At 42.4% G+C, this 17,063-nt stretch overlaps 1 protein-coding gene across 2 annotated transcripts in view; it reads left to right on the top strand.

The window, feature by feature from the left end:
* EPYC (epiphycan) overlaps positions 1 to 14,727 on the top strand; it is a 52,227-nt gene extending 37,500 nt beyond the window's left edge. For both annotated transcript variants that reach the window (XM_077339027.1, XM_077339026.1), the window contains exons 3-7: positions 3,210 to 3,363; positions 9,174 to 9,332; positions 9,893 to 10,095; positions 12,636 to 12,731; positions 13,866 to 14,727. In XM_077339027.1, the coding sequence (XP_077195142.1) occupies positions 3,210 to 3,363; positions 9,174 to 9,332; positions 9,893 to 10,095; positions 12,636 to 12,731; positions 13,866 to 14,036 (783 nt within the window). In that variant the 3' untranslated portion in view covers positions 14,037 to 14,727. The remainder of the gene's footprint in view (positions 1 to 3,209; positions 3,364 to 9,173; positions 9,333 to 9,892; positions 10,096 to 12,635; positions 12,732 to 13,865) is intronic.
* The last annotated feature ends 2,336 nt before the right edge of the window (positions 14,728 to 17,063 follow it).

Here is a 17,063-nt window from a genome sequence, read left to right as displayed (position 1 = left end):
GTATTCAATCTCATATTCTGAACAAACTCCATTTTACAGCAGCCTTCCTTTTTATAGAATTGATTGCCAGATTTCTCTAAGTTGGTTGATATAGTATGAGTGAGAAACAAAGCTTTGCATTGTATGAAAAATTTGTGCTTGCTAAATCAAGCAACTGAGACATGTTTCTGCTTTAGACATGTGGCATGGTTGCAGAATGGACAATGAACTATAGCATTGTGTTCTGGAGCATATACACCATCTAGTGGTGATATAGGATTGTGATCCTCCATCTTGGGGCTGCCTGCAATGGATATGTATAAACCAGAGTTCTAAAGAGTTAATTTTTGTGTCCCCGAAACCATAGACATGCTCAATAGATCTTGGGATAATCATGTTCTCGAGGTGCTATAACAACAATAATAGTAACACAGAGAATGTCAGTATGATGTTATGTTTAGAATGTTAGACGAAGATCATGGAGACCTAAAATAAAATCCCCAGATAGCCATAAAGCTAACTTCTGTCATTGTCTCTCATTCTACCTGATCTCAGGGGATAGTTGTTTGGGTCAATAGAGATGAAGACATTTATTTATTTTTCCCTTAGCTCCCCAGAACATAAAAATGAGAGATATATATTTAAATCATATTAATGTAATCTACAATCTACAATCTATGCTGATTTTGAGGCCAGTGGCACTTTTAAGACCAACTAAGTATAAACTGGGTATAAGCGTTTGTGTGCATACACACTTCTTCAGATACATTGAAACAGTGTTCCTCAAGCCTTACATAGGGGAGGATGTCAGTTGACAGAAATGGCAAGTTAGAGTCAAGATGCATGAGTAACTGGTTGATAAGTATAGCTGGATTAAAGCAGTTGATAAAACCTGTGAATGGCAGCCAATTAGCATACAGAGTTAACAAACGGATGTGAGAAGTAAGTTTGAGTCTAGTGGCACCTCCAAGAACAGCAAAGTTTCATTCTCAGTAAAGGTGAGAATTGAGAAACTTAACATATGTAGATTCACACGTCTTTAGACACAGGTTGGAATAATACTATTGCTAAACTCTGTGAACAGCAGCAGATGATTGTACAGATAATAAAAGAGTTAGCAACAGATGCGAGAACTAAGTCCACTGCTACCTTTCAGTTCAACAAAATTTAATTCTGAGTATAAGTGAAAACAGTGAGTTAAGAACCGGATATCTCTCTTAAGCCAGTGGGTTTCCATTGTCCTGAGTGTAGTAATAATTTGTAATTCAGATGTTGAGCTCTTTGGCCATTCCCAGGGTTGTGCCACCTTCCACAGTTCTTTCCCCCATCAGGAGACTACAGGAGATCTTAGGGCTTGGCTACTCCCAGCTGCCTGCCCCACCTCCCTCAGCAAGGTAGTTACCATCATTATCACGCTGCCTACTACCTCCCTGACCTCATTTCAGGAGCCTTCTTTAATTCTATCCTCCCCTCTGGCTCCACCCCAATTGAGGCTTTATTGCCCCTACCTGTCAGCTGGGTGCCCTGTGCCCTGTCATTGGAGGCAACTGCATGTGGGTAGTTGCAACAGGTTGGCCCTGAGGTCTGTAGCTCAAAGAGTTTGTGAAAGTTGGAGTTGTGGAGGACCAGTTCCCCTGATAAACAAGTAAGGATCATCTCAAAGCCTTGCTGCTGGCTGAATGTCGATGGGATCTGTGTTGTCTGTCCATTTTTCAAGCAATCCACCAAAGTGCTGGCCTGAGAGGCTAAGTGTGGCATTAAATGCCTGTAGTAGTTGACCATGCTGAGGAACTGCTTCAACTGTCATTTTGTGTGATGCCTTGGGGAATGTTTGATGCCGGCCACTTTTTCCAGGGTGGGTCTTGTTTTTCCTGATGATAAACCCCAGCTGATGATAAACCCCTGATGATAAACCCCAAGACTGACAAGTACTGGGATGCTCTCAATTGGTTAATCAGTAGGTTGGCTCATGGCATAGGGCAGTGGTCCCCACACATCAGGCCGCGCCCCTGCATCGGGCCACGCCCCGTGAGCCGCGCCCACACACCGGCCGCGCCCAGACGGGCGCGGCCCGGCCCCGATTCCCTCTCCCCGCCCTGCCGCAGTAAGAAGCTTCCCGGGCTGCAAGCTTGCGGCCGGGGAAGTTTTTTACTGTTGGGGGGGGGGGGCGGGGAGAGGGAGCTGCGGCCCGGCACCATGGCCTTCACGGCCCGGCACCGGGCTGCGGCCCGCAGGTTGGGGACCACTGGCATAGGGTAGGTATCCAAATGGGCTACACAATTTACCTCCTGGAAGTCCATGCAGAAACATATATTCCCCTTGGGTTTTGGCACCAAAATGCTAAGGCTCTTCCATGTACTTCATGAGGGCTCAATAACACTGAACCTTAGTATTTCCTCTACTTGTGGGGAACAGGAAAGCATGGGACTCATACTATGATCCTGGGGGCAGTCCAGGTTTTAAGGATTGTGAGAGTTATTCAGACCGGTTGCTGGTCAAACATGGCTTGGAACCATGCCACCACTGCTTGAGCTCCAGCCCTGTGGGCTGGGGGTAAAGCTGGATCCAATATTAGGCCTTCCTCCTCAGTAAGGCAGTACATCCACTCTGGCAGTTTGCTTGGATCCTATGGTAGGTGGCTCTCATCCTCATGTTACTTGGTCCATTTCTTCAAGCTCTTGATGTGGAAGGGTTGGTGCTGTCACTGTAAAAGGCCACATTGCACCTCATAGGTCAGTGGCCATAGGTTTCAGGCACTTTGGCATCTGCCCCTGCCTCCATGAATCTTTGGTGTCTTTTAGCTTCTCCGTGATGGCTGGTGGGTGAGTTCTCCCAGGTGGGACTGTGGAGCTCCTGGGTTCCCTTACAGTCAGGGTTTGGGGAACCCAACATCAGCAATCTCCCATTCCAATCTGTTTCTGAAATTCCTTTGCAGTAAAATATCTATTTTGAGGTCCCCCACTGAACACTCTGTTTTAAGAAAGAAAAAAAAACTGCAAAGATCCATCTTGTAGTTTAAAGAAACAATTAAGGTTCATTTTTTAAAATGCATGGATGAATCTGAGTATATAATTCACATTCCTGTGTTTTCGAGACACAGCATTACCCCAACTGCAAGTCAGAGACCCAGATCCAGCTTCTAATGTCAATTAATGGCAAATCATTATCAATGCAGACATCTTAATGTCATAATATTCCTTTTATGTGTGTATATGTACCTTTCATTCTAGGTAGAGATTGGAACAGTGTCACCATCCATAACACGAGAAATTTATGTACCTCCACCACTGCCAGAAGAACCTGAAGAAGAAGCATCTACACCCAAACTTATTGATGGTTCTTCACCTCATGAACCAGGAGTTCTTGGTCCACATACTCATGAAGGTTCTTAAAAATAAAATTGGGGCATAATTATGTTTTGCTTAGTCTGAAAGATTGGGTGTGGGGTTACTTCTAGCCATTATTATATTTCAGGGGGCCTCAAGGTATCTTCTGCATTTTCAATTTATGTTTTTATCTCATACAAATGCTTCCCAATGAGGAATTGAGCACCATCATAATATACTGAAGTGCCACATAATCTCGACACTCCGCCACGACCTCCCTCCAACCTTAGATACAAAAAGTGAACTAGAGGCCCCTTGGCCGTCTTTGGAGAAAACTATGAGTAACTTCAGACAACTCACGCTGACCGAAGTGGACAGGATTCTAGCGACAACAAGACCAACTACATGCCCACTAGATCCTTGCCCATCCTGGCTCCTAAAAACAGCTGGCATAAAGATAAAGGGCCCCCTCCGGGAGATAATCAACCTATCTCTCACAACAGGAGAATTCCCGGAGGGTTTGAAAGAGGCTGTGGTACGTCCACTGTTGAAAAAAACATCTCTAAACCCATAAGAGCCTAACAACTACAGGCCCGTTTCGCACTTAGCGTTTCTGGGCAAGATGATAGAAAGGGCAGTCGCAAACCAACTGACGGAATACCTGGAAGAAGCTTCGGTCCTAGACCCATCCCAGTCAGGCTTCCTGACGGACGACCTCCGTCGCCAGTTGGATCGAGGTGGGTCCGCACTGCTGATATTATTAGACCTCTCAGCAGCGTTCGACACAGTCGATCATGAGCTTATAGCTCGCCGCCTCATCGATGCTGGAATACGAGGGACAGCCCTTCAATGGCTGATCTCCTTCCTCCAGGATCGTGGACAGAGGGTTGCAATAGGAGAGAAAACATCAGACCGCCAGCAACTTACTTGTGGAGTCCCACAAGGAGCGGTCCTCTCTCCTATCCTATTCAACATCTTCATGCACTCTCTCGCACAACTGGTACGGAAGTTTGGGCTGGGTTGCCATCAATATTCAGATGACACCCAGCTCTTCCTCCTGATGGATGGCCGCTCTGACTCTCCTCCAGAAGCATTAGCCAGCTGCCTGGAAGCAGTGACGAGATGGCTCAAGCAGAGTCGCCTGAAGCTCAATCCTTCAAAGACAGAGGTCCTGTGGCTAGGTAGGAAGGGCCCATGCGAGGAAGCGCACCTGCCTACCCTGGATGGCGTGCAGCTCTCTACGGCTCACTCCGCCAGGAACCTAGGCGTGATTCTGGACGCCTCCCTCACAATGGAGGCCCAGATCACAAAGGTAGCGCAGCTGGCATTCTACCATCTCCGCTAAGCCAAACTACTAGCGCCCTACCTGGCCCCGGAACACCTAGCCACAGTGATCCATGCGACGGTCACCTCTAGACTGGACTTTTGTAACTTTCTCTACGCAGGCCTGCCCTTAGCCCTGACCCGGAAACTACAACTAGTTCAAAATGCAGCAGCCAGGATCCTCACAGCAACACCATGGAGGTCTCATATCCGGCCTATTCTCCATCAGCTGCAATGGTTACCAGTTGAATTCCATATCAGACTAAAGGTTCTGGTAATTACCTTCAAGGCCATATGCGGTCAGGGCCCAGTGTACCTGAGGGACCGCCTCCCCGCCTATGCCCCCAAAAGAGCTCTGCGCTCTACTGCCTCCAATCAGCTAAGGATCCCTGGCCCTAAAGAAGTCCGCCTGGTCTCGACCAGGGCCAGAGCATTCTCTGTTCTGGCCCCCACCTGGTGGAATGAGCTCCCAGAGGAGATCAGGGCCCTGACAGAGCTTAAACAGTTCCGCAGGGCCTGCAAAAAGGAGCTCCTCCACCAGGCATTTGGCCGAGACCAGACGTGATCAATCAGTGACCAAGGGCCCCTGCTCCCCCCACTCAGAATCCCATCAATAAGCCCTGGACCTGTTTGTATTACTATATTGTTTACTGTTATACTGTGTTGTTATTTGGTTACAATTATTAGTTATCAGTTATACATGTTCTACAGACTGTTTTATGTATTGTTCTCTGTTATAATGTAAACCGCCCTGAGCCTCCGGGGAGGGCGGTATAGAAGTATGATAAATAAAACAAACAAACAAACAAATAAATAATTGTAGAGTTCCTGAAATGCCTGCAACTTAAACCCACAAAAATAGCTAGTTCTACCATAGAGTTTTACTTTTAAAAAGAGTTGCCCTCTCACATGTTGCTGAAATGTTGCCAGGCCTTACTCCATGCTCCCAATAAGTGTATGCCCTGCTAGCTGTTTGGAGGGACCTGGCAACCACAGACCTCAGAAGTGTTCCATGCCATAGAGTTCACTCTCCAAGGCCACCATTTCCTTCAGGGAAACTGATCTTTGTAATAGGTGGGCGAGCTGTAATTCAAGGATCCCCAGGTCCTTCTGGAGTCTGGCACCCCTAGACAGGTCTAGAAATGGCTGGTCTTCTTGCCCACCCCCCACTATCATGGGCCGTTTAGTAGTAAGGCTATTAAACTGCTTTACTGCCAGTCCCAAAGATGCAATTGCAGTATCAGCTTTTATCCAAAAGCAATGAAATATTTTAAAATGCATTTCTACTTTTTCTATGAAATGTTGATATTTCTCAGTCTCCCCTGTCTTTTCAAAACCATTCTCAAATTCACAGTAGATGATATTTCTATTAATCATTTACTATGCCTTCCTCCAAAATTAAAATATCTCTTCTAATTATAACCACACAGTGCTATAGTGGCAGTTGGGCTGTTTGTGTAATAGTCTACTGCTTTCATCCAGCTTTAGAGGTTAACAGATAACAGAAATATTTCTAGATGCCATTGTTCTGAGTCAGAAAAGATAATTTAAAACAATTCTAAGGATATTGAGGTCAGTATGAAAAAAATTCAATTTCCTCAGAAATCATCAAAAAGAATATTGACTGCATAACTAAATATAAGCAACATTATTTAGGTATTTTTAAGGCATTCAAATCCTTAAATACCATATAGTATAAAGAGGTCACCATGAGCATGGCCCCAAGAATCTAGGAACAGATATTCCATTATTGATAAAATGTATGGCTTGGGTGAGAGAAAAGATATAAATGCCTATGAGTGATAGCAGACTGCCATGTTTACAATGGCCAACAAAAGCATTTAAAACTGCAATCTCCTGGAAAATCCTCATCATATTTTTTTCAATGAGGAAGAGATCTCTTTCTTTTGGAAAAAAGGAAAGAAGGGAGGCTATCCAGCTGAGATTATACCACTGATGGCCATGGGGTAAAATGAAGTAATTCTTAGAATAGATTTATTTTCATGTTTTTGGATAAATTTATACTTAAGGGGATATTTTTATTTCTTATTTTGCTCAATAACTGTGGGTATTTCTGCATATTAGTAAAAATAGTGTCATGCCTGCAGAATGGCAAAGCATGACATTATATCACACACACACATTGCTGTCCTCACCTTTTTGCTGTTTCACCTTCGTCTGACTTCTTTTTGTGCATCTTACGCTCCTCACCTGCTGCTGGAAGAGGCAGAAGAGAGCAACTTGCCTTATAAGTGTTGCGCTTCTGCCTGTCAATCAATTCAGGCAACCAATCCCCTTCCTTCATATTCTGAAGCAATTTAAAGATCCTGCGATGCCCACTAATTTTTTTTCAAAAATCGTACTTCTCAATTGCAATGTCTCTGTATGTAATCATAGATGCATAGTGCTTTTGAACGCCACCCCTTATGGGATCACAAGTAGGCTTGTACACAAAGGGCCTTGGCTTCATTGAAAGTCAATGGCGCCATAGACTATAATGGAGAGTCTGCCCCATAGGATATGATGGAGCAGATGGGCGCACCCTTTTGGGGAACACCTAGACATGGACCCCTTGGACCAATCATTTTGAAATTTGGAGGGGAGTCAGGGAAGAGCCTCCTAGAGTGACCCTGAAATTTTGGAGGCTGTACCTCAAAATTCCCTCTATAACTAGGCATGGTGGACTTCTCTGAGGGTAGCAATCAGAGACAATCAAGCTGCTGCCAACTCGCACAGGGAGTTCCACAGGGAGCGGTCCTCTCTCTGATCTTATTTAACATCCTTATGTGCCCTCTTCCCCAGCTGGTATAGACGTTTGGGCTAGGGTGCCATCAATATGCTGGTGACACCCAGCTCTTCCTCCTGATGGATGGCTGACCTGATTCACCCCCAGAATCTGTAGCAAGATGTCTGGAAGCAGTGACGAGTTGGCTCAGTCAGAGTCATCTGAAGCTTTACCCTTCAAATATGGAAGTCCTGTGGCTGGGCAGAAAGGGTCTAAGCACGGAAGTGCAATTGCCCAATTAGAGGGGTGCAATTGCCAATGGCTCACTTTGCCAGGAACCTGGGCATGATCCAGGATGCCATTCTCTCTATGGAGTCATATATCATGGGAGTAGCGCAGCTGGCATTCTACCATGCTAAGCCAAACTACTAGTGCCTGACTTGGCCCCAGAACACTTAACTACAGTGATCCATGTGATGGTCACCTCTAGATTGGATTTTTGCAACTCATTCTATGCAGACCTATCCTTATCTCTGATCCAGAAAATACAACTGGTCCAGAATGCAGTGGCCAGAGTCCTTGCAGGAACACCATGGAGTTACCACACCCAGCCCATGCTCCAATAGCTCCACTGGTTACCAGCTGAATCCTGGATTAGTTTTAAAGTCCTGGTAATCACCTTTAAGGTCATAGATGGTATAGGCCCAGTGTAGATGAAGGACCACCTCTCTGTCTATACCCCACAATGAGCTCTATGCTCTGCCACCTCCTACTGGCTAGTGATCCCTGGCTCCAAGGAAGCATGTTTTTTTTCTCTGTCCTGCCCACCATATAGTAAAATGAACTTCCAGAAAAAGTCCAGGCCCTGTTGGAGCTAGCACAGTTCTTTGCGGCCTACAAAGTGAGGTTCTTCTGCCAGGCATTTGGTTGAGGTCAACTTAATCCACAACAGCTACTGGGCCCCCAGAACCATTCCTCCCATACCAAAGGGCAACCTGTATTGACCAACCTATGGAGTTTCAGTTAATATGTTAAGGTTTCAATTAGTAAAGATATCATTATCACCAGATATTACTGTTTTTACTATTGCCATGATCTGATCCTATTACTGAACCATGTTGTACCTGTGTTATGATTTCCATGTTCTCTGCAAACTGCCCTGAGCCCAAGGGGAGGGCGGTATATAAATATAATAAATTAATTAATTAAATGAGTGGATAACATTGATTTTTGAAGTCTCTTGACTCTCTTGCCAGCCTGATGCCAAAGCCAGCAGCCAGAATGAACTAGTCAGTGAGTAAACAGCAAGTAAACTGTTCTAATGTTCAGCAGGATGGAAATACCTATGAAAATACCAGGATGGATAAGATTCAGATATTTGTATAGGCTTAAGTATTCAGTACTGCCAGTTGCATGCCTCATGTGGAATATGGGGCCCTTTGGCCGTATAGTTCTGTGGGCCTAGGGAATCCTGCAGCAAAGTCTATTATTATTTAAAAATTTCTCAGAAAACATGAACTGACAAGGCTTTGACATCAATATATTGCAATAAATAAATGCTTTTAAAAATCCTAAATTGGATATCCTGGTGGTTCACAAAGCTGATTGTAAAGTGCTAGAACTACAGTGGGTGTGTATTTGTGCATTTTCAGAGCTGACCCTATGATAACCCCCTCCCCGTATATTTAGATCTCATTCTACACTCTTTGAAACAGGGTCATTATTTGGTTTAGTACAATTCACAGGTGTGTGTTTGAGTATGCTTTTGTGTATCAAAGTACCTTTCATTCCATTTGTGTACCTTTCATTCCATATTCTAGGCCTTCCAACTTGTCTGCTGTGCACTTGCCTGGGTACCTCTGTGTACTGTGATGACCGTGAACTTGAGGATCTCCCACCTTTGCCCAAGCATACCACCCATTTCTACTCCCGCTACAACAGAATCAGAAAGGTCAACAGGGATGACTTTGCTAGCCTAAGTATGGATAATTCTGCTGTCAAAAACCTGTTTATCATTTTCATTTAGTACATGCTATGGGAATATTTATTCATCTTGAACAATCTGATGGTAATAGACCTGAAAATTAATAACCTGTTAAATAATGATTAATGCTTTAGAATTAAGAGCCTCTTGTGGCGCAGAGTGGTAAGGCAGCCGTCTGAAAGCTTTGCCCATGAGGCTGGGAGTTCAATCCCAGCAGCCGGCTCAAGGTTGACTCAGCCTTCTATCCTTCCGAGGTCGGTAAAATGAGTACCCAGCTTGCTGGGGGGTAAATGGTAATGACTGGGGAAGGCACTGGCAAACCACCCCGTATTGAGTCTGCCATGAAAACGCTAGAGGGCATCACCCCAAGGGTCAGACATGACTCGGTGCTTGCACAGGGGATACCTTTACCTTTTAGCTTTACCTTTACTTTAGAATTATTTATATCTATAAAAAAAATAGTGACTTTTATTAATTTTGCTCTTTTACATAGACAGAAATACAATCAAGAGTGCTCTTTAGTTTAATATTGTGTTATTCATTTTCCCCTGCTAGGCAGCTTAAAAAGGATTGACTTGACTTCTAATTTAATATCTCAAATTGATGAAGATGCCTTCAGGAGTCTGCCACAACTTCAGGAGCTGATACTCCGGGATAATCAGATAAGGCAGCTTCCAGAATTACCCCCAACATTGACATTCATCGATATTAGTAACAACAGGCTTGGTCGCAAAGGGATAAAACAGGAAGCTTTCAAAGTGAGTTTGGAATTTAATTGTTCATTTCCTGAAACATTTATACCAAAAAAGCATAACAGAACTCCAGGTGGTCCTCTTGTGAGGCAAGGGGAAGCAGCTTTTTCCACCAGTGGTCTTTGTGTGCCATTGAAGATGGCAGAGTGAGATCCAGACAGAGATACCTGGTTCTCCTGAGTAGCCTTTCTTTAGTTTCATGATGGCTAAACAGAGAAATTTACTGGTGGACTGTGCTCCATACTAAAGAGCACATATATGTGAAGGAAAAGGCAGTAAGAAAAGAGGAAGACCAAGACCCATTCCGCACAAGGACCAATGTTGCCAATTGGTTTCACAAAGCAATAACACTATTTTAAATAGTGGAATCTCGGCGTTCCGTATACCTTCATTTGTAGTGGAATCTAGTAGTGTTTCATTCGTTCCCCACAGGTTTCCGGTCTCGCAGGAATTGCTAGAAAGGAAGCGATTTTTTCTGAGCTTGTTCCCACCCCTGTCCGTCAATCAAACGAACAGCCAATGGGCGGTTGTTGTCATGCTCCCAAAAAGCCCCTTTCCCTTTAAGCACAGTTTAAAAACACACACACATGTTTCAATGAATATGCCTTGATTTTTCCTAACGTAGAGACCCATCTAGCTGGCATGTGAGCTGGTGACTCATCGTTACCACGCTCCCCCGAGTGGACCCCTCCCCCGCACAGGTGCGATTTTTGGCCGAAATTAAAGGGGACTGGTGAACAGGGAGCTGTGTTGTGCTTGGGGACTTAGAGGAGCTTTAAAGCACTTCTGTGGAAGGACTGTAGCCGGAGAAGCCTCACTGGGTGAATGAAGCCTTGCTGGTTTGTTGCTTTCCCTGCTTGCTCCAAGGAAAAAAAATGGCTATCACTTCGCCGGAAGTTTGTAGGAGAGAGCCAGGGGGAGGGGCTTTGTTGCAACCGCTACATTGAGACCGCAGAGGTCTTTTTCGCAAGTGTTGCAGGTTGTTGGCAGGAGTGTAGCAATTTTCTGAGGGTGAATCCACTTTTCTGGATTCCCCGGAAATCGCTACAACGATTGCTCACGACGTGTTGCAGATTGCTCACGACGTCATGCAGAACGTAGTTTTAGTGGCAAAAACAAAATGCAAGACTAGTGCTATATTAAAGTCGTGCGGAATGGACCCAAGTATGAGATGGACTCTCTCAATAAAGGAAGCTATGAACTTCAGTTTCCAAAGTATGATGTTAAAGCCTGTTCAGATTCAGATTTAGAAAGAAAGAATACATCACAAAGCAGTGATAGTTCTACAATTATGAGACCTCATAGCCAGTGGTATAAACTTGGCAACCAATTCAATTACTAGAGAGCTTTTGTTTCCTGGTAAGAAAATGATCTTAGTCTTATCATTAAATCTGTGTTGTTTAGAAAGGACTGGGTTGATGAATTGTCCACGAATAATGGTGTAGAGTGGAGAATAGAAAAACAGATGTAATATGGTTCCAACACAGCCAGAATTATAAGGACAGAAATCTCCCTACGAAAATAGCAGAGGGGAGAGCATAACATCTTGCTAACATAAATGTTTGCCACAGTTGCGGGGGGGGGACTGTTAAATGGTAATAATATAAGGCAAGGGACCCATAGCTTAGAAAAAGTCCAAAACTCAAAGGAGAATTTGATCCTCTGGCAGTGTTTTTTTTGTAATTTCATGTCCAATAATCTACATTTTAGGCTTCCATATGCGTAGGATTTAGTTGCCATAAATAATCTTAGGAAATACCCATAGATCTGATCTTTTGTTCAATACCTCTTAGCCACTTAGATATAGAATATTCCATGAACATTAAAAACACAACTGTTAGAATCAGTTCACATTAAAAGTAAATCTTTGAATGGAAGAATAAGAAGAGTTGGTTCTTATATGCCGCTTTTCTCTCAAAGTGGTTTACGAAGAAAAAGGCAGAAGCTATGTGGTTCCATCTTCTTAATTCTACCTTTCAAACAACAGAAGGGGCATGGGAAGAGTGAGGATAAGTCCACTCTCAACTCCTAAGATTGAACTGATAGACCAAACTATATGGAATAGTAGTAGATCTATGGTAGAGTGGTCCTCTTTACCTCATAGGGTCGATCACACAGGCACCTCACATGTACTCTCATGTATGTTTTTTTTTTCCCCTGAAGGGCAAATGCAGTTTGGGTTTATGTGTGTGTGATTAGATAGGAATGATGGCATAAAATAAATGGTTAAACTGAGTGTCTCTTCCTGCTTTAATCTGGTTTGTGCTCTCTACAGCAGTCTTTCACTTAGAAAGTGTGAGATAGGTAACCTATCTCATCAAGCCTGGCCCGAAGAAATGCAAAAATGTTTCTTCAAACATTATAAGAAAGCCAGTAAATCAAACCAACTGTGACGAAGTCTTCATACAACTGTGACATTTATAGGAACCTCACTAAAGCTTCAAAAGGAATAGTATATTTAAAATGTCCTCATTTGTCCTTCTGACTACTTGGAATAGGATTAACCATTGTATTATTGGAAATAATTTTGTTTTTATTTTCTCCAGGATATGATTGACTTACATCATCTGTACATCACAGATAACAATCTGGATCATATCCCACTTCCACTCCCTGAAAGTCTCCAATCTCTTCATCTCCAGGTAGGTTACAATTGCCTTTAAAATATAGTGTTCCAGGTTACTGGCAATAGGCCAGGGTACTAAGTAACAGGGTAACTTTACCTCATGGGTGTTATTCAAAGACACTGAGACTGTGAAATGTTCAACACATGAACACAGCAATCTAGGATGTTGTTGTAGAGTGAGGAGACCTTGAAAATCCAAGAAAATGAAGGGAAAATTTGGACTGCAAATTAATTACTTACACACCTGAGATTCTATTTCATGGCCACCTGCAAGAAGAATTAAGGAAAATTGATCTCATTGTACCTAGGCATGCTCTTGAATTTGGTTGTGGATATTGAAACTGAGGTTATCTGTTTCTCTTAAAATGCATCTTAAACTGTAATTCAGAAACCTTCTTGATCCTCCTGAGTGAGGGAGAACTTATAATACAGTTTAAATCTGAAAAGATTCTTGAATGAACATGTCTTCTCATTCATAAATCTGCATGTTTAAAACATAATTATTCTCTGTTTGTCTCTCACATGGGATACCCACACTGGTTTACAGCAGCATTCTACCTTCCTCCATTTTGTTCTCACAGTAACCTAGTGTGAGAGAGGGTAATAGGCCTGAGGTTCCTCAGCAAGTATCTATAAAGTGAGGAATGTAGTCTGGATCTCATAGTCTGAATATTAAGCACTACACCATACCAGCTTTCATGTAGAGCCATCCATCTCTTACAGCAAAGTATTCAGTACCCTCATTGGTAGTGTGCACTAGTATCAACTACCACATGACCATGCCCAACAAGGTTTTGGTTTCTCCTTTATTGCACTATTTGGGATGAGGCCGAGGTCAGGGAAAACTTTTACATACGTTTGGACACAGATAAAATCCTTCATTTGTGGTCTTGAAGTCTTTATGTGTGCAGAGGCTATTCAAGGAACTGTGTAGGTACCTCAAATGCCTCAAGAGTGACTGCCTCAGTGACAAGGTAAGTGCTCTGTTGCTCAGTTATTGTCAGACTCACCATGATTGTAATTGTGAAGACTTATACAAGTTTTGGAAAGTTCCTAAAAGAAAAAAAATGGAATACTGGGCTTTATCGAGTAAAAAAGAAATGGTGACATTAATCATGGAGGATTCACAGATGTTCCTGATTTATTTTAGAACAACAACATACAAGAAATGCATGAAGATACTTTCTGCAAAATGAAAGATTATTCTTACATCCGTAAAACTCTTGAAGACATCAGATTAGATGGCAACCCCATTAATCTGAGCAAAACCCCTTATGCCTATATGTGCCTGCCACGTTTGCCTGTTGGAAGCCTGTTTTAAGCCTGGATAGAACTGTCATGCAATATTGCTTCTTCTGAAAGTGAGCATGTCGCTGTTTTCTGAAGCGTTCTATTTTAAACGTTCATACATGGAGTATGGTTTCATTAATGTAAAATAAAGAGCAAACAACCGTAATACATACTGTGCAATAGTGAACATCAGCCCATTTTCTAATCAAGAACAATATGCTTCTATGTGGTATCGATCTGTAGCAACTACAAAACAGAGCAGATTAGCAAGTATGGTTAAAGAGGTGAGTAAATAGAAATATTAAAGAAGGGTGTTTATGGTTCCCTTTTACAATTTTATCCACATCAATTATTGTAGTAAATGTATAAGAACCCTATGTAAATAGTAACAGATTTACACTATCTTGGACTTTAACTAGATTCCCCATTCCTGATATGTGCCAGTCTTTTCTATTCTTTTTGTGTCTTATAGGATCAGGTTGTTTTTCTAAACTCTTAATATTAAAATGAATATATTCCTTTGTAAAATGTTGAAAATTGTTGTGAATCAGAAATAAAATGTGGGAAAGCTACTTATAAACATCTATAAAAATATATACTATGCACAGCCATGCTTTTGTAGTAATAACAGGACCATCTAAGAGTAAATAACAACTATCTCTGCTTCCTGTATCTATGCTCAAACAGTTCTTAGTGCAACAATAAAAAAAATTTTTTTGAAATGGTTCCAAGTGTTGAATGTTTCTTAGATAATACAGAAAAGAGGGAACAGTGATAGTATTTTGGAAACTGTGAAGAATGTATTTACTTATTTTCATACTGTTAGGGGAGAAAGAATGTTAAAATATGAAGCACAGCTCCTTAGAATATGATTGGTATGGAGCTAGTCCAATAATTGCTCTCATAGTTCATTTCTACCTGGCACCCATTACCTAGAAGACTCTAGGGCAGGGGTAGTCAAGCTGCGGCCCTACAGATGTCCAGCGAATGCTGGCAGGGGCTCATGGGAATTGTAATCCATGGACATCTGGAGGGCCGCAGTTTGATTACCCCTGCCTAGCCTTTTTAGTATCCCAGTAACTGCTGCACCATGATTTTAATTTCCTGAAATAGATAGGCCATGGTTCAGTGATAGAGCACAGTTTTCAAATCTAATTGAAGTTAAGGGACATAGAAGGGTATAGCTCTGCTTAGGATGGCTCTAATAGTTTCTGTCATCTCCACATGTCAGGCCTTTTACACAACAGATATTGGAAAAGACCTTTGGAAACCTGCTTTGCTAACTCCCTCAAGGGGTTTTTCTGCTGGACTCATTCTAGTGTGAATGAGCTATGTAGCTAATTGGATTTGGTGTTATATATTGCTATCAAGGAAGACAATCAAAGCAAATCTAAAGACCTAATTCACCTCTAGTCACTCCAGACTAGGTATCTGGATGCTGTCCTCACTAAGCGCAATGTACTGACCTATCCACCTGCCCTGTGCATTCCAAATCTGCACTTGGATGTGCATTTGATGTGTATTCTTCTATTGACAAATATTCCTTGGTTTGTTTTGCTGGTTTCATTTACTATAGTACAGGGCTACAAAACAGGAAGTTTCATCCTGGTCACAAAATCTACCAGGGAACATTCCTTTCCCCCTGCACATCACCTCATGCCTTTAACTGTGCTTTTCAAAAATTGGCCACAAACAAGAGGCCACTTTTGGAGGAATGTACTGTGTTTACTTGGCTTTAATTAGTATATCAGATGTATTGCATGCATATTGACAGATGAAATGCTCCCAGATGACGACTGTACATAAGGAGAATTACAATTACATATTCATAAATAGGAGAGAAAACGGCACTGGAATGAACATGATATTTCTCCTTAATCAGCTTTTAGCACTTTTGCTTGTGTACAATTCTTGTCCTTATTTGGAGCAGGGTGGGGAGCAGGCTGGGAGAAATCAGTCAGCTCCTAGGGAGGGGTGTATAGACAAAATTAAGTGCTTTGTTTGTTCTTGATCATTCGATCACATCTGTCCCCCATTTACAGAATTCTACTGCCACCATGTGTTGAATGATCAGAATATCTTTCAAAAAGCCTTATTTATTTATTTATTTTCAAAACCCCAAATTTTCTGTGGTTTTAGAAATAGGATTGGTGATTATAACACAGTAAACTCCAATTATGACCAAAGTACCACTATATCAGGGTTACAGAATTTGGATGTTATTTAACTTCCTTAAATTGTCAGGAGAGTAAGATAAAGGCAAGGTGGAGTCAGGGTTCTGCTGTGGGCTCAAGTACATTGCACTGGTTCTGCTGTCCCCGAAGAAGTGCCCTCTATTGCCAAATCCAAACACCAATACCAATATTGGTATTCAGGAATACTAGCATATACCAATATTTTTCTGGTTCAATTTATTTGGCCCAAATCCAAAATACTGATTTTTTTTTTTTTTTTGGTACATGCCTATGACAAACTACACATTTGAATTACCTTTTCTGAAGTACAGAGGGCCATTACTACTTGCATGTTTGAACATTTTGCCATTGGTGGTGTTGCTAGGAAAGTTTAATGCTATTCCACAGTCTGATAGACTCTGTAGACGTGGTACTCCCTAGACCATATCGTTCCAGATTTCCCTGGATTTTTAGATTTGAGAAAGCTGAATCCATTTTCCCTTTGTTTAATTGCGGTTCTTTAGAAGCTAAGGCTTCTTGGTTGCTAAGATAGATTCAGTAGAATGTCCAGTCTTACTCCCACCTATTTCTTTATGGCATGTTCTTTGCTGTCTGTGATGCTTTATTCAAGGTGTACAAGACTGTCAAGAGAAACAAGAGTCAGCTCCGCAGGTGGTATAACCTACTGAGTCTGGATCCAAACAGCATCTCACACCCAAGGTCTCACTGTGTTACTCATCATGGCAGTGAATAGTCATGACAGCCACAAGGGAGGAATGTAGAAGAACAAAACAAGCTCACTGAAAGGTCAGGGGTAGGTGCTCAGTTGGTCAGAAGAAGCTGGCATAAACCACATTATACAAAAGTTTCCTAGCTGCCTAATA

Source organism: Paroedura picta, chromosome 5, assembly GCF_049243985.1.
Source record: "Paroedura picta isolate Pp20150507F chromosome 5, Ppicta_v3.0, whole genome shotgun sequence".
Taxonomy (NCBI): Eukaryota; Metazoa; Chordata; class Lepidosauria; order Squamata; family Gekkonidae; genus Paroedura; species Paroedura picta.
The sequence above is the reverse complement of the archived record's forward strand: the minus strand, read 5'-3'. Positions and strand labels throughout refer to the sequence as shown.